General features: G+C 43.9%; 1 protein-coding gene across 1 annotated transcript; it reads left to right on the top strand.

Moving 5' to 3' along the window:
* The first annotated feature begins 128 nt into the window (after positions 1-128).
* On the top strand, positions 129-11199 carry LOC110531173 (high affinity immunoglobulin gamma Fc receptor I-like). The gene is made up of 9 exons (XM_036987982.1): positions 129-228; positions 4910-4954; positions 6015-6290; positions 7000-7242; positions 7381-7638; positions 7944-8201; positions 8271-8390; positions 9699-9740; positions 10290-11199. The coding sequence occupies exons 1-9, from the start codon at positions 204-206 to the stop codon at positions 10307-10309; spliced, it is 1287 nt and encodes a 428-aa protein (XP_036843877.1). The 5' UTR covers positions 129-203; the 3' UTR covers positions 10310-11199.
* Positions 11200-18075: the final 6876 nt, after the last annotated feature.

Here is an 18075-nt window from a genome sequence, read left to right as displayed (position 1 = left end):
GAGGATGTGGTTAACATCAGCTGAAAAACAGTAGGCCAGGTAGTGTGTGTGTGTGTGTGTGTCTCTCTCTCTCTCTCTTTCCATCTCTCTTGCACCTATTCTCATCTCAAAGTCTTGGTCTGAGTAGGCAGGAAGTTGAGTTGACGGGCACAGGCTATAATTGACAATATAGTTTAGACAGCGTTAGTGATCGACACGTCGAAATGGAACGCACCTATCTTCTAACCTGTGAGTCCCTTTATTGTTTGATATCTACTGCACAGTGCCCTCCTTAATTTTGGCTCTTTTTTGAAATTATACAATGATTAGGAGGTTAGAGTGCAAACTGTCGGCTTTAATTTGAGGGTATTTTCATCCATATTGGTTAAACGTTTAGAAATGACAGCAGTTTTTGTACGTAGTCCCCCTATTTTTTTTTTTGTGTGTGTGTGTAGGGGGGGGGGGGGGGGGGGGGGTAGATCAGCTTTAGGAGTGTGGTGGAGTGCTGCATCAGATCACCCGACCTCAACCCAATTGAGATGGTTAAGGATGAGTTGGACCGCAGAGTGAAGGAAAAGCAGCCAACAAGTGCTCAAAATATCTGGTAACTCCTTGTATCTGGTAACTCCTGGTAACTCCTTCAAGCATTCCTCATGAAGCTGGTTGAGAGAATTCCAAGAGTGTGCAAAGCTGTCATCAAGGCAAAAGGGTGGCTACTTTGAAGAATCTCAAATATAAAATATATGTTGATTTGTTTACTACATGATTCCGTATGTGTTATTTCATACAATGTAGAAAATAGTCCAAATAAAGTAAAACCCTTGAAAGAGTAGGTGTGTCCAAACTTTTGACTGGTACTGTATATATATATTTTTAATATTTTATAATATATTTTCCTTTACGATTTCCCCCTAACCCTACCTCCCCTAATTGGAGTAAACTAATGGACAACAATACTTAGGCTTCTACTTCCAGCTTATACATACTATATACATTTTACGGACATGGTACACAGACAGGGGACATTGTATATTAGTTGTATATCTATTTTTAAAGTGCTAACCTCCCCTGTTATTGTAATGGAGTGAGGTTAGCATGTTTTGGGGATACGATATTTGTATGTCTGTAACTTTCTCACTCATCATTATTCACGATTCATTCAGGACTATCCATAATCATGGTAACATACACATTAATGTAAAAGTGTTTATAAACATATTCTATTTACAATAAAAGGGACGGAAAAAATTACACAATACATTATTTACCATTCATTTCTATTGGACACATAATACTCTGAAACACAAGCCAAACAAACAGCAAATGCATCCAACAAGTTTGTAGAGTCACAAGCTTGACTTAATCATTGCATGCTTGGAATATGGGACCAAATACTAAACTTTGGACTACTTTAATACACATGCACTGAGTGTACAAAACATTAAGAACACCTGCTCTTTCCATGACATTGACTGGCCAGGTGGCTGAATCCAGCTGACGGCCATGATCCCTTATTGATGTCACCTGTTAAATCCACTTAAATCATTGTAGATGAAGGGGAGGAGACAGGTTATTAAAGAAGGTTTTTATGACAATTGAGACATTTTGAAAAATATTTTTAAATACAAACAAATACAAACAGTCAATAATACAGTAGAAGGTCTATAAATATACAGTGTTTGCAAATGAGGTAAGATAAGGGAGGTAAGGCAATAAATAGGCCATGGTGGCGAAGTAATTACAATATAGCAATAAAACACTGGAATGGTAGATGTGCAGAAGATGAATGTGCAAGTGGAGATACTGGGGTGCAAAGGAGCAAGATAAATAAATAAATAAATACAGTATTGGGATGAGGTAGTTGGATGGGCTATTTACAGATGGCTATGTGCAGGTGCAGTGATCTGTGAGCTGCTCTGACAGCTGGTGCTTAAAGCTAGTGAGTGAGATAAGTCTCCAGCTTCAGTGATTTTGCAGTTCGTTCCAGTCATTGGCAACAGAGAACTGGAAGGAAAGGCGGCCAAAGGAGGAATTGGCGACATGGATTGTATATGTGTACCATTCAGAGAGTAAATAGGCAAGATTAAAGATTTAAGGTCCTTTGAACGGGGTATGGTCGTAGGTGCCAGGCGCACCGATTTGTGTCAAGAACTGCAATGCTACTGGGTTTTTCACGCTCAACGGTTTACCCTGTGTATCAAGAATGGTCCACCACCCAAAGGACATCCAGCCAACTTAACACAACTGTGGGAAGCATTGGAGTTAACATGGGCCAGTTCAATATTAGGAAGGTATTCTTAATGTTTGGTATACTCAGTGAATACAGTGTAAGTGAATTTGTCCTAATTCTTTTGGTCCCCTAAAATGTAAAACAAGAATAGCTGTAATTCCTAAACGGTTCGCCTGATATGGATGAAAATACCCTGAAATTAAAGCTGAAAGTCTGCACTTTAACCTCATAGTCATTGTATTATTTAATTGTATTATTTCACAATAATTCCGGGGGGCACAGCATATGGTTTAATATCCAGTGCTTGATTTTAGCAGGCGCTCACCGGAACTGAGTACTGGCACCTCAAATGTTTTACTGCTTGAGATCCTGCAGATTTATAGATAGATGTCACGCTCGTCATAATGATTGGACCAAGATGCAGCGTGGTATGTTTCCATCCTTTATTTTGGAAATTAAAACTTCAAAGAACCAAACAACAAAATGAACAAACGAAACGTGAAGCTAGACTAATGCTCACAGGCAATAATAGACAAGATCCCACCAAGCACAAATGGGAAATGGCTACCTAAATATGATCCCCAATCAGAGACAACGATAAACAGCTGCCTCTGATTGGGAACCATACCAGGCCAACATAGATATGCAATTCCCCTAGATAACCCACCCTTAATCACACCCCAACCTAAGCAACATAGAGAATAAACAGCTCTCTATGGTCAGGGCGTGACAGTACCCCTCCACAAAGGTGCGGACTCCGACTGCAAAATCTGACTCAATAGGGGAGTGTCCATCTACCGTCGGGTGGGCATCTACCGTCGGGGGCGGCTCCGGTGCGGGGCGAAGTACCCACTCCGCTCGTGGATATGTCATCGGAGGAACCTGCGGACCATGGATCGTCGCCGGGGACTCCGGACCGTCGCCAGGGGTTCCGGACTGCGGAACGTCGCCGGAAGCTAAATGGGAACTGGGAACTGTCGCCGGAAGAACTGGACCATAGGTCGTCGCCGGGGACTCCGGACCGTAGATCATCGGCGGAGACTCCGGACAGTAGGTCATGAACTTCGGAGTCGCCGTTGATCCTCCTTCGGAGTCGCCGTTGATCCTCCTTCGCTGTCTTTGCTGCCTCCGTCTTATCTCCTGCCATAATTTCTTCCCACATCCATGATGTCCTCCACTCCTTTTTCTCCCGGGCCCAGGATGTCTGCTCCTCCCACATTTGCCAGGTGGAAGTGGACATCCAGCCAGAACGGGTTGTGCCAGCTCTGCGCTCGAGACAGTCAGTGCGCCTCCAAGGCCCAGTGTATCCGGTGCCTCGGCCAAGGAAGAAGCCTCCTGTATGTCTCCCCAGCCTGGTGAGTCCTGTGCCTGCTCCCAAAGCTAGGCCTCCTGTGTACCTCTCCACTCCAGAGACGGCTTCCAGAGACGGCCTCCAGCCCGGGGCCTCCAGAGACGGCCTCCAGCCCGGAGCCTCCAGCCGACCCAGACCCTCCCCTATGGGTTCAGGTTTTGCGGCCGGATTCCGCACCTTTGGCGGGGGGGGGGGGGGGGGGGGGGGGTATTAATTGAGAACCATACCCGGCCAAAACACAGAAATACAAAATCATAGAATGCCCACCCCAAATCACACCCTGACCAAACCAAATAGAGACATTAAAAGGGTCTCTAAGGTCAGGGCGTGATTTGGGGTGGGCATTCTATGATTTTGTATTTCTATGTTTTGGCCGGGTATGGTTATCAATTAGGGACAGCTGTCAATCGTTGTCTCTGATTGGGAACCATACTTAGGTAGCCCTTTTCCCCTCCTTTCTTTGTGGGGAGTTGACTTTGTTTATGGCACATAGCCTTTAGCTTCATGGTTTGTTTTGTAGTGTTTATTGTTTTGTTCAGCGTCTTTTCTAATAAAAAGAGAATGTACGTTCACCACGCTGCACCTTGGTCCTCTTCATTCAACGGACGTGACAATAAACAGCTCTCTATGGTCAGGGCGTGACAATAGAATATTTGCTCAAAAGTACTGTGCAGTTCCTGCACCTATAAACAGTACCGGCACCAAAAATGACTACCGGCACCTATTTTAGTTCAAGTCAAGCACTGTTAATATCTATATGGTTTAATATCTGCATGGTTTAGTATCTGTATGGTTTAGTATCTGTATGGTTGAATGCAGTATCTGTATGTTGAATAGCCAGCAGCATACCACCCTGCATACCACTGCTGGCTTGCTTCTGAAGCTAAGCAGGTTTGGTCCTGGTCAGTTCCTGGATGGGAGACCAGATGCTGCTTGAAGTGATGTTGGAGGGCCAGTAGGAGGCACTTTTCCCTCTGGTCTAAAAAGAATGGCCCAGGGCAGTGATTGGGGACACTGCCCTGTGTAGGGTGCCGTCTTTCGGATGGGACGTTAAGCGGGTGTCCTGACTCTCTGAGGTCATTAAAGATCCCATGGCACTTATTGTAAGAGTAGGGGTGTTAACCCTGGTGTCCTGGCTAAATTCCCAATCTGGCCCTCAAACCATCACGGTCACCTAATAATCCCCAGTTTACAATTGGCTCATTCATCCCCTGTAACTATTCCCCAGGTCGTTGCTGCAAATGAGAACGTGTTCTCAGTCAACTTACCTGGTAAAATAACGGATAAATAAAAGTATCTGTATGGTTGAATATGAGTAGGTGTGATAGTTCTCTCTCTGTGTGTTTCAGTGCTGTTGACTACACTGGTATACTCTAGCCTCGGTCACAGGGGAGGTGAGTACATTTCTGTTTATTCATCACAATTGCTCTATTTTCACCTCCCTTTTCTCTCTCTCTCTCTTCCTTCTCATTTTATTGCCTCCATCTTAAAGCCGATTTATGCTTGATCCGAAAATGTGGTCCGAGGATTCGTATGGAGTGTGTGACGCAATTGCTGAACCTCCAGATGCATGCTGAGGCCAAATTGAGCTCCGTACCTCATCGCTGTGCGCCTCTCAAATGTGGTAACAATGTGGAGGGATCCATGATTGCTTGACAGTTGGTGGGGGCGGGAGATCCAGTATAAACACAAACTCACCTCCTTGACAAATTTCCTTCACGACGACTCTGCGCTGCTCGGCGACGCTCAATAAGTATGAAAGTCCTGACGTCTGCCGAGGCTCCATCGCAGTCAATGCTGTACGGCCACTTCAGACGTCGGATTGACCATGCAGAGCCTTTTATTAAATTCACATGTTGTGTTTGATCATGTTAGTACAGGCCCCAAATGTATCAAGTGTTTCAGAGTAGAAGTGATGATCTATGTTCAGCCCCCCCCCCACCTGTCCATGTAATCTTATTCATTATGAACTAAAATACAAAACTGGTCTCAGGTCAGCACACGTACATGCTTGATACGACTTTTGCACCAGTTGTGGTCTTTTGTGTTTTCCTGGCTTGTGGTTTGGAGGCCTGGGGGTTTCTGAGACCCTGCTGCTTCTATAGCAAGTGTATCCCAAATGTACACAGTGCACTACTTTGGACCAGAGCCCTATGTGCCTTGGTCAAAGTAGTGCACACATAGGGAACAGGGTGCCATTTGGAGCGCAAGTCATAGAAACTCTGTTTGGTCTCACTTCTCATGAAGCAATGGCCACTGCAGAAGACCACAGAAGCAATGATTAGGGCCTACAGACAGATCTCCGTTCAATTTGAGTCCGTCTCTCTGAGCTGTGAGGTTTAGGGGAGTTCTACTGGATGGAAACTGTAGATACACATTAAAAAACACATTTGGAATTGAAATCTTATGTACGATGTGTATGTCTGTCTGCCCTTCTCTCTCTCTCTCGCTCAGGTCGGTCTCCTTCAGCATCTCTGAGCATCAGTCCCAACAGATCTCAGTTCCTTGAATATATGTATTTTTCTCTGAGCTGTGAGGTTCAGGGGAGTTCTACTGGATGGAGACTGAAGAGATACACAGCGACTGTGAAACCGTCAGAGTCTGGAGTCGACTGGGGGTTCAATCAATCCAACTACGTCATCAAGACAGCTAAAACATCAGACAGTGGAGTGTACTGGTGTGAGTCTGGGTCTGGAGAACACAGCAATGCTGTCAACATCACAGTACACGGTACGTCCAGATAGATACACAATAAACTAGAACCTACATATTCAACTGGCGGACTGCGGAACGGATCCGGACCCAGAATGGGGTCAATACAGACCGCAGGCCCCCCAAAAAAGGACACCATTTTTTACATGGTCGGGCTTCGGCCCCTGGTATCATATAAACACACATAAGACATGGAAGAGTGCATAGAATTGCAGGAAATTCGCTTTAAAACAGAAACAGAAAATCTCTGCCCCATGCAAAATGTGGAGAAACTGCCCGTTTTCTCTCTGCCAACAAGAGGGGTATGAACAGTTTGAGGTCGCATGGGTTGCGAGGCGGAGGTTTGTTACAATGCCAATATCCATCTGGACCTTTGCTGGACACTATCCATCTGGACCTTTTCCACCTAGGAAATGGTGGGACCTTCTCAAATCGTACCTGAGTACCCCTGGACTAGAACCTTCAAACTCAACACTGGACCTCGAAGCCAGTTCCACTGTATTTTTTCATTTCCCCCCCTCTGATCAGGGACTGATTTAGACCTGGGACACCAGGTGTGTGCAATTAATTATCGGGTAGAGCTGAAAACCAGCAGGCTCCGGGCCTCGTAGGGTAAGAGTTGAATAGCCCTGGACTAGAAGCTATCACTATACCATTGTCTGTAAATTATGTTACGATATTATTTGATTCTGATTATCTGATGATGTTATAATTGTCCTGCGTACAGGTGGCGCTGTGATCTTGGAGAGCCCCGCCCTTCCTGTGACTGAGGACGATTCTGTGACTCTGCGCTGCAAATATCAGGCAACTCCCGCTGAACTCACAGCTGATTTCTACAAAGATGGATCCCTCATCAGGACTGAGACGACAGGAGAGATGACCATCCCTGCAGTATCCAAGTCAGATGAAGGGCTCTACAAGTGTAACAACTCTGAAGGAGAATCACCAGCGAGCTGGATGACTGTGAAAGGTGAGTAAAATAAAATCACATGCAGAATTATAATATATATTTTTTAAATCGTATATTTCTTTTTTTGGTTTAGTTCATATAAATGTGAAGCCATTCTGTATGTGCAATGTGTCCTGTCTTTCTCTCACTCTCTCTCAGGTTGGTCTTCAGCCTCCCTGAGTATCAGTCCCGACAAATCTCAGTTCCTTGAATACAAGTCTGTCTCTCTGAGCTGTGAGGTTCAGGCGAGCGCTGCTGGATGGAGACTGAAGAGGTACACAGTGACTGGAGTCGACTGGGGGTTCAATCACGGTTCCAACTACGTCATCAAGACAGCCAAAACATCAGACAGTGGAGTGTACTGGTGTGAGTCTCGGTCTGGACAATGCAGCAATGCTGTCAACTTCACAGTACACGGTATGCCCACAGACAATATTTACATGAGTGTTTATTGCCTTTGCAGTACCTACATTAGCGTATTATTTTTGGTCAAATAGCTCATCCAGTTATTTATCAATCCATTCCTGGGGGACCCACAGGGTGTGCACATTTTTGTTCCAGCCCAACACTAACAGAACTGATACAACCAATCTAGGGCTTGGTGCTTGCTTAATTAGTTAAATCGGTGTGTTTTGCAGGACTAGAGAAGAAAATAAAATGCACACCCTAGGGGTTCCCCAGCAATGGATTGATAAACACTGACTAACCTTTCATTCGTACAGGTGGCGCTGTGATCCTGGAGAGCCCCGCCCTTCCTGTAACTGAAGGAGATTCCGTGACTCTGCGCTGCAGACATGAAGACAAGAAAACGAAGGACACGTCCTCAAACCTCACAGCTGATTTCTACAAAGATGGATCCCTCATCAGGACTGAGACGACAGGAGAGATGACCATCCCTGCTGTATCCAAGTCAAATGAAGGGCTCTACAAGTGTAACAACTCGGAAGGAGAATCACCAGAGAGCTGGATGACTGTGACAGGTGTGTGTGTGTGTGTGTGTGCACATGCGTGCATGGAAGTATTTTTAAATTGTGTAATTCTCTTTCTAGGCCCAGGGCCTGTGTGGTCCATCTCTCTGCCCAGGCTGCTGTGTAGTCTACTGGTGGTGTCTCCCTACCTGCTGGTGACCATCGTACTGCTGGTGAAATTCCGTAGGCGCCGTGCTCAAGGTGAGGACCCTCAACCATTATATGGTGTATACATTTACAATTTGTAACAGCCTTCTATTGTGATTCATGAGTGTTGACAACTGTTGCTTGCATTGAACCATGCTTTAAAGTATTAATAACTAGCTCTGATTGAGTCATGTTGTAAAGTGCTGATATCTAGCTCTCATTCAAACCTGTTGTAAAGTATTGATAACTAGCTCTGAGCCATGTTGTAAGTGTTGATAACTGTAGCTCTGATTGAACCATGTTGTAAAGTGTTGATAACTAGCTCTGAGCCATGTTATAAGTGTTGATAACTGTAGCTCTGATTGAACCATGTTGTAAAGTGTTGATAACTGTAGCTCTGATTGAACCATGTTGTAAAGTGTTGATAACTAGCTCTGAGCCATGTTGTAAAGTGTTGATAACTAGCTCTGATTGAGCCATGTTGTAAAGTGTTGATAACTAGCTCTGAGCCATGTTGTAAAGTGTTAATAACTGTAGCTCTGATTGAACCATGTTGTAAAGTGTTGATAACTAGCTCTGATTGAACCATGTTGTAAAGTGTTGATAACTGTAGCTCTGATTGAACCATGTTGTAAAGTGTTGATAACTGTAGCTCTGATTGAACCATGTTGTAAAGTGTTGATAACTAGCTCTGATTGAACCATGTTGTAAAGTGTTGATAACTGTAGCTCTGATTGAACCATGTTGTAAAGTGTTGATAACTAGCTCTGAGCCATGTTGTAAAGTGTTAATAACTGTAGCTCTGATTGAACCATGTTGTAAAGTGTTGATAACTGTAGCTCTGATTGAACCATGTTGTAAAGTGTTGATAACTAGCTCTGAGCCATGTTGTAAAGTGTTAATAACTGTAGCTCTGATTGAACCATGTTGTAAAGTGTTGATAACTGTAGCTCTGATTGAACCATGTTGTAAAGTGTTGATAACTAGCTCTGAGCCATGTTGTAAAGTGTTAATAACTGTAGCTCTGATTGAACCATGTTGTAAAGTGTTAATAACTGTAGCTCTGATTGAACCATGTTGTAAAGTGTTGATAACTAGCTCTGAGCCATGTTGTAAAGTGTTAATAACTGTAGCTCTGATTGAACCATGTTGTAAAGTGTTGATAACTGTAGCTCTGATTGAACCATGTTGTAAAGTGTTAATAACTGTAGCTCTGATTGAACCATGTTGTAAAGTGTTAATAACTGTAGCTCTGATTGAACCATGTTGTAAAGTGTTGATAACTAGCTCTGAGCCATGTTGTAAGTGTTGATAACTAGCTCTGATAAAGCCATGTTGTAAAGTGTTGATAACTATGTTTAGGGGAAACCAGGGAACCCAGGAAGACACACCAAGACCAACCAGGTGACAGTCTCTACCTTTCAATAATAAAAACTAATTTAGCACAGGTATTCTGAACTGAATGTGGAACTGATTTAATGTGGCTGAGGCCAACACCACTCAGGTGAGTTTCTCTACCCTACACCATTACTGAACATAGGTAACACTGAATGCAGGTTAGTCCAATCAGCCGCTCTTTCAACTCCTGCTATTTAGGCCTTCTAGGGCTTGGGACTGTGTGTGCTGCACACTAGCTGTTGCATATATAGAGTTGACTATGCAATAAGGCCCGAGGAGGTTCTGGACAGCCCTTAGCCGTAGCCGTATTGCTATTAGAAACTGGTTACCAACGTAATTACAGTAGTTCAAATAAATGTTTTGTCATACCCGTGGTATATGGCCTGACATACCACAGCTGTCAGCCAATCAGCATTCAGGGCTCGAACCACCCATTGTTATTAATGTACTGTATATGAAAGTATACACAGCCGAGTGTGGTGTTTGAGTAAATGTGATTTGAGTATTTTATTCAATCTAATGTCACAGACATGTCCCCTTCTGTTTGTTGAGCAGGTCAGCATGTTGAAGAGTGAGCTCACCGGATCACCATAACAATGGAACGCACGGACTGCTAATCCGGAACTGTGAAACACTGTTATTTCTTAGCTTTTAGCTTTGCATGCTGGTACAATAGTGCCAATTTATAAATGTGATTTGTGAACTATATCCTTTTTTTTGTTTACTATATCTTTAAGACATGTATGCAAAATAACTTCTATGTTTTAATGTTTTAATCATTGTTTTATGGGGAATTAGTAGATTTTTATCTGGATTCATCTATATCATTTTCTTGGTGCACTTAGTGTTAATTCAGGTGCTATGATATTATAATCAATCAATTGTAAATGTCCTAATTTTTCATCGCTATACACACACACACAACACAGATTTAGTGTACACTACTTTGATGTTGACATATTATTAACGTTCTGGTACTTAATACAATGTTTATTTACATGTGTCTAGAGTAGAAAACAAAACAAGTCAAGATATCTTTGCTGTTAAGCAATAACTAATGACGCATTTCCTCAGCAAACCCATGTTTTGTACATTTTCTTTCATTTTGGTTACATATGGCATACAAATATGGCATATGGGGAATCCGAATGTCTTTGGAACATCCTGCGAGGTTCATCCTCTCTGAGCATGAGTTAAAGGGGAGAGGTGAATGCAGTTTCTCTCCCTCCATCACTCTCTCTCTCTCTCTCTCCAGCCACCACTCTTGCCCTTGGCAAAGTGCAAACACCTACAGTACATGATGCACACTGCAGGGAGAAAGGTAACAGAACGGACTGATGAGGCAGGAGGCAGGAGTTATCACATTGCTCCTTCTGCTGGAGAAAAGTTAGACTAGAAAGTCAACTTTTTATTTAACTAGGCAAGTCAGTTAAGAACAAATTCTTATTTTCAATGATGGCCTAAGAACAGTGGGTTAACTGCCTTGTTCGGGGGCAGAACGACAGATTTTTACCTTGTCAGCTTGGGGATTGGATCTTGCAACCTTCTGGTTACTAGTCCAACGCTCTAACCACTAGGCTATCTGCTGCCCCAACTAACGTGGAGGTGAGAAAATCAAAGTAACCTGTAGTGGGGGCAGTACCCAGTGATGTGCTATATACACATCAGAGGGGATTTGATTATCTGGCAAGGGTTTCCCCAGTGGGAGGAATTTGCACCAGGTGAAAAGTGATTGCATTAGTTTTGGAACCAGGCTACGTTAACGGGCGTGAGCCAGATGCCCCGTTTTGGTCAACGGCGACTCAAAACAAAAGTAAAGTAGGTTAAGCACATGGAGTAATGAGTAGTATTCTGTGTTTTCACACAGGGCCTGATTACTGAAGGGGCTGAAGCCCCGGGGCCAAAGCCGGTCCTTGAGGCAGAAAAAATGCAAATGTGATATATTTGTATTTTTTTTTACTGCAACCGCCTATTACAGGAACACGCTCTCAATAAGTGTAGATAGCCTCCTGCTGCCACTCTGCTAATCAGATGGGGGAGGAGAGGAGGTATGGGGCCCACCTGAGTAGCTAGGGGGCCCTGCCTTGGTTGGGTAACTGATTAATAAAAAATATTATTTAACTCTCCCGCGGGTGAGCATTAGGCCTATTGCAGTGCATTTTTACAGAAAGTGTAATGGCTTACCTTCAACGCATTTCCTCCTTGTTTTCTGAGCAGCAAAATCTGCAATGATGTCCATGATTTAACTGCATAATAAATAAATACGAGTACGCAACTGGTAAATTGTGTGAGACGTGTCGATTTATAATCCAATCAGAAAACTTAACCAATAATGGCACCAGTACGCAACGCAGTTGTCTACCGTGACCGTGCGAGAAAAAAATATATTCCTAGCTATGGTGGGAAAACGTTAGAGTGGCCTGAGCGGGGCCCCGAAAAATGTATTCCAGAAAAGAACAGTGGGAGCAAGAATTTAGACAGGAAGAGATCAGCAATGGGAAAGGAAAGACCACAGAACCATTTGACTCTTATGGATCTTCAGAGTGATGTACTCAGGAGACTTGATTTCAAGGACATCATTGCAGATTTTGCTGCTCAGAAAACAAGGAGGAAATGCTTTGAAGGTAAGCCATTACACTTTCTGTAAAAATGCACTGCAATAGGCCTAATGCTCGCCCGCTGGAGAGGCTTTGTCCAGCTGGTGGGTGCTGAAATGGCAGAGGCCGCGCTCCTCTTTTCTTTGCGATGGCTCGTGAACAGTTGCAGTAACTGTCCCGTTGTCCTGAGTCCAATAGTGTGAACATGTGGAGTGTATGCGTGCCATGCCAATGCCTAGGCCCTATTTCATTAATTTATTTTCGAGAAGAGATGCTTATAATCCCACGCCTTTATCACAGTCAACAACACACATACTATAAAATGTAAGAATATAATGCTATGAAACAGAAAATATTTCTATTTAGGGGCTTAAAAAAAACAAAGCTCTGGGGCATAAGATTTGTTAATCCGGCCCTGTTTTCACCTGTAAAAGTGGTTGTTTTTGGCTTCATCTGCCTTTCAAATGAACATACACCGCATTCGGAAAGTATTCAGACCCCTTGACTTTTTCCACATCTTTTACATTACAGCCTTACTCTAAAATGGATTAAATTGTTTTGTTTTTCCCCTCATCAATCTACACACAATACCCCTTCATGACAAAGCAAAAACCGTCATTTAAAATAATAAAAATAATTCAAATGTACAGTGGGGCAAAAAAGTATTTAGTCAGCCACCAATTGTGAAAGTTCTCTCACTTAGAAAAAGACGAGGTCTGTAATTTTCATCATAGGTACACTTCAACTATGACAGACAAAGTTAGAGAAGAAAAATCCAGAAAATCACATTGTAGGATTTTTTATGAATTTATTTGCAAATTATGGTGGAAAATAAGTATTTGGTCACCTACAAACAAGCAAGATATCTGCCTCTCACAGACCTGTAACTTCTTCTTTAAGGGGCTCCTCTGTCCTCCACTTGTTACCTGTATTAATGGCACCTGTTTGAACTTGTTATCAGTATAAAAGACACCTGTCCACAATCTCAAACAGTCACACTCCAAACTCCACTATGGCCAAGACCAAAGAGCTGTCAAAGGACACCAGAAACAAAATTGTAGACCTGCACCAGGCTGGGAAGACTGAATCTGCAATAGGTAAGCAGCTTGGTTTGAAGAAATCAACTGTGGGAGCAATTATTAGGAAATGGAAGACATACAAGACCACTGATAATCTCCCTCGATCTGGGGGTCCACGCAAGATCTCACCCCGTGGGGTCAAAATGATCACAAGAACAGTGAGCAAAAATCCCAGAACCACACGTGGGGACCTAGTGAATGACCTGCAGAGAGCTGGGACCAAAGTAACAAAGCCTACCATCAGTAACACACTACCAGCCAGTGACTCAAATCCTGCAGTGCCAGACGTGTCCCCCTGCTTAAGCCAGTACATGTCCAGGCCCGTCTGAAGTTTGCTATAGAGCATTTGGATGATCCAGAAGAAGATTGGGAGAATGTCATATGGTCAGATGAAACCAAAATAGAACTTTTTGGTAAAAACTCAACTCGTCGTGTTTGGAGGACAAAGAATGCTGAGTTGCATCCAAAGAACACCATACCTACTGTGAAGCATGGGGGTGGAAACATCATGCTTTGGGGCTGTTTTTCTGCAAAGGGACCAGGAAGACTGATCCGTGTAAAGGAAAGAATGAATGGGGCCATGTATCGTGAGATTTTGAGTGAAAACCTCCTTCCATCAGCAAGGGCATTGAAGACGAAACGTGGCTTCGTCTTTCAGCATGACAATGATCCCAAACACACCGCCCGGGCAACGAAGGAGTGGCTTCATAAGAAGCATTTCAAGGTCCTGGAGTGGCTTAGCCAGTCTCCAGATCTCAACCCCATAGAAAATCTTTGGAGGGAGTTGAAAGTCCTTGTTGCCCAGCAACAGCCCCAAAACATCACTGCTCTAGAGGAGATCTGCAGCAACAGTGTGTGAAAACCTTGTGAAGACTTACAGAAAACGTTTGACCTCTGTCATTGCCAACAAAGGGTATATAACAAAGTATTGAGATAAACTTTTGTTATTGACCAAATACTTATTTTCCACCATAATTTGCAAATAAATTCATTAGAAATTCTACAATGTGATTTTTGGGATTTTTTTTTCTAATTTTGTCTGTCATAGTTGAAGTGTACCTATGATGAAAATTACAGGCCTCTCATCTTTTTAAGTGGGAGAACTTGCACAATTGGTGGCTGACTAAATACTTTTTTGCCCCACTGTATCTATAAAAAAAACAGGAAACATTACATTTACATAAGTATTCAGACCCTTTACTCTGTACTTTGTTGAAGCACCTTCGGCAGCGATTAAAGCCTTGAGTCTGCTTGAGTATGACACTACAGGCTTGGTACACCTGTATTTCCTCCTTCCAGACTCACATTAAGCATCTCCAATCCAAAATAAATCTAGAATCGGCATCCTATTTCACAACAAAGCCTCCTACACTCATGCTACCATACCCTCGTAAAACTGACTATCCTACCGATCCTTGACTTTGGCGATGTAATTTACAAAATAGCCCTCAACACTCTACTCAGCAAACTGGATTTAGTCTATCACAGTGCCATCCGTTTTATCACCAAAGCCCCATACACTACCCACCACTGCGACCTGTATGCTCTTGTTGGCTGGCCCTCACTACATATCCATCGCCAAACCCACTGACTCCAGGTCATCTATAAGTCTTCGATAGGTAAAGCCACACCTTATCTCAGCTCACTGGTCACCATAGCAACACCCACCCGTAGCACCTTTGGCCGCCTTTCCTTCCAGTTCTCTGCCTCCAATGACTAGGACGAATTGCAAAAATCTCTGAAGCTGGAGTCTTATATCTCTCTCTCTCTGACTTTAAGCATCAGCTGTCAGAGCAGCTTACCGATCACTGTACCTGTACACAGCCAATCTGTACATTTCACACCCGACTACCTCATCCCCATATTATTACTTACCCTCTTGCTCTTTTGCACCCCAGTATCTCTACTTGCACATCATCATCTGTACATATATCACTCCAGTATTAATGCTAAATTGTAAATATTTTCGCCTCAATGGCCTACTTATTGCCTGCCTCCCTACTCTTCTACATTTGCATACACTGTACATTTCTCTTTCTTTTGTGTTATTGACTGTACATTTGTTTATGTGTAACTCTGTTGTTGTTTTTGTCGCACAGCTTTGATTTATCTTGGCCAGGTAGCAGTTGTAAATGAGAACTTGTTCTCAACTGGCCCACCTGGTTAAATAAAGGAGAAATAAAACAAATAAAAAAATATTTGGGGAGTTTCTCACATTCTTCTCTGCAGATCCTCTCAAGCTCTATCAGGTTGGATGGGGAGCGTTGCTGCACAGCTATTTTCAGGTCTTTCTAGAGATGTTCGATCGGGTTCAAGTCCGGACTCTGGCTAGGGCCCTCAAGGGCATTCAGAGACTTGTCCCAGAAGCCTCTCCTGGTTTGTCTTGGCTGTGTGCTTCGGGTCGTTGTCCTGTTGGAAGGTGAACCTTCGCCCCAGTCTGTGGTCCTGAGCGCTCTGGAGCAGGTTATAATCAAGGAACTCTCTGCACTTTGGTCCGTTCATCTTTCCCTTGATCCTGACAAGTCTCCCAGTCCCTGCCGCTGGAAAACATCCCTACGGCCTGATGCTGCCACCATCAGACCAGAGAATCATGTTTCTCATGGTCTTTAGGTGCCTTTTGGCAAACTCCAAGCGGGCTGGCATGTGCCTTTTACTGAGGAGTGGCTTCCGTCTGGCCTATCTACCACAAAGGCCTGATTGGTGGAGGGCTGAAGAGATTGCAGAGATGGTTGTCCTTCTGGAAGGACAGCTGATATCTCAAAGTGCTGTACAGAAAGCCAGCCTAAAACCCCAAACAGCAAGCAATGCAGGTGTAGAAGCACGGTGGCTAGGAAAAACTCCCTAGAAAGGCCAGAACCTAGGAAGAAACCGAGAGAGGAACCAGGCTTTGAGGGGTGGCCAGTCCTCTTCTGGCTGTGCCGGGTGGAGATTATAACAGAACATGGCCAAGAAGTTCAAATGTTCATAAATGACCAGCATGGTCAAATAATAATAATCACAGTAGTTGTCGAGGGTGTAACAGGTCAGCACCTCAGGAGTAAATGTCAGTTGGCTTTTCATAGCCGATCATTGAGAGTATCTCTACCGCTCCTGCTGTCTCTAGAGAGTTGAAAACAGCAGGCCTGGGACAGGTAGCACGTCCGGTGAACAGGTCAGTGTTCCATAGCTGCAGGCAGAACAGTTTAAACTGGAGCAGCAGCACAGCCAGGTGGACTGGGGACAGCAAGGAGTCATCATGACAGGTAGTCCTGAGGCATGGTCATAGGGCTCAGGTCCTCCGAGAGAGAGAAAGAAAGAAAGAGAGAGCATACTTTAATTCACACAGGACACCGGATAAGACAGGAGAAATACTCCAAATATAACAGACTGACCCTAGCCCCCCGACACATAAACTACTGCAGCATAAATACTGGAGGCTGAGACAGGAGGGGTCAGGAGACACTGTTGCCCCCGGACAGGGCCAAACAGGCAGGATATAACCCCACCCACTTTGCCAAAGCACAGCCCCCACACCACTAGGTGTCTACCCATCAATTCAAGATGGAACTTTATATAATTCACTGAGCTTTATAAAAATTCACCTGAGCTCCTTAAACTGCTCTTCCCTGGCTGTCTGACCCTGCTGGAACCCCTGTCATCATCTGATCCTGCTAAAACATGATGAGCACTAAAGGGCTGCATTCCTGCGGGATGCCTCTGGGTCCCAACAGAGACCATCGGCAAACGGCATTATTCATGCTGTAGTCGGTCACACAGACGACTTTTGGATGAAAATATTTTTGTTGTCCCACATATTATTTTGAAACAGTCCTCATTCTGCTTTGTATGTGTTAGCCTACCTATTGTATTAAAAGCACATATTTTTCCGCATTATTCACACACTAGCTGCCTCAACTTCAGTAGCCTACCTCTCCGAGTTGGGCGTGAGAGTTCAAATGCGCCTTGTATGTGTGGTCTCATTGAAATAGAGTAGGTTGCCTGTTTACTACAGTGTCTGTAATAAATATTGATAATTAAAAGAAGTGGAGGGCGCTCAACCAACGTGAGTTGAAGTGCAATCAAAACATTTAACCGTGACTTTGCTGTCATCCGGGCTTTATCCCATCCACTCCAATCACATGACCAAAGAACTGGATCTCCAACTTCCCAAAGTGACACTTGTCTTCGTTCAGCTTTAGTCCTGACTCTTTGATGGTCTGTAGCACTTCGCTCAGATTCCTGTCGTGTTCTCCCTTGTTTGCACCGTATACCAGTATGTCATCCATCACAACGACTGTGCCCTTGTGTCCTCTCAGGAGCTTGCTGATCTCCCTCTGAAAGATCTCTGGTGCACTGGTTACTCCAAAAGGAAGGAGCTTGAAGCAGATTCTCCCCACAGGAGTGATGAAAGTCGTCAGTTTTCTGCAGCTGGGTTCAAGCGGTATCTGACAAAAACCGATAGACCCATTGAGTGTGGAGAAGACTCTCGCCCTCGGATAGCTTTGGTGCTATATCCTCCAAGGTGGGGAAGATTAATCTCTCCGGTTTCACTGCTTCATGGGGTCTTTTTAAGTCTACGCATGTTCTCACTTTGCTATTTTTCTTCATCACCTCAACCATAGGCTCAGTTACTCCTTCGATGATGCCACTTCTTTCCATTCTGTCCAGTTCTTCCTCCGCTTTTGG

This window comes from Oncorhynchus mykiss, chromosome 9 (assembly GCF_013265735.2).
Source record: "Oncorhynchus mykiss isolate Arlee chromosome 9, USDA_OmykA_1.1, whole genome shotgun sequence".
Classification (NCBI taxonomy): domain Eukaryota; kingdom Metazoa; phylum Chordata; class Actinopteri; order Salmoniformes; family Salmonidae; genus Oncorhynchus; species Oncorhynchus mykiss.
The sequence above is the reverse complement of the archived record's forward strand: the minus strand, read 5'-3'. Positions and strand labels throughout refer to the sequence as shown.

Bases quoted from the DNA above. Each gene is read 5' to 3' on its own strand.
- LOC110531173 (XM_036987982.1), top strand. From the start codon at position 204: ATGGAACGCACCTATCTTCTAACCT. The intron at 7,639-7,943 runs GTATGCCCACAG...TCATTCGTACAG, and splicing joins TGTCAACTTCACAGTACACG to GTGGCGCTGTGATCCTGGAG. The intron at 9,741-10,289 runs GTGACAGTCTCT...TTTGTTGAGCAG, and splicing joins GACACACCAAGACCAACCAG to GTCAGCATGTTGAAGAGTGA.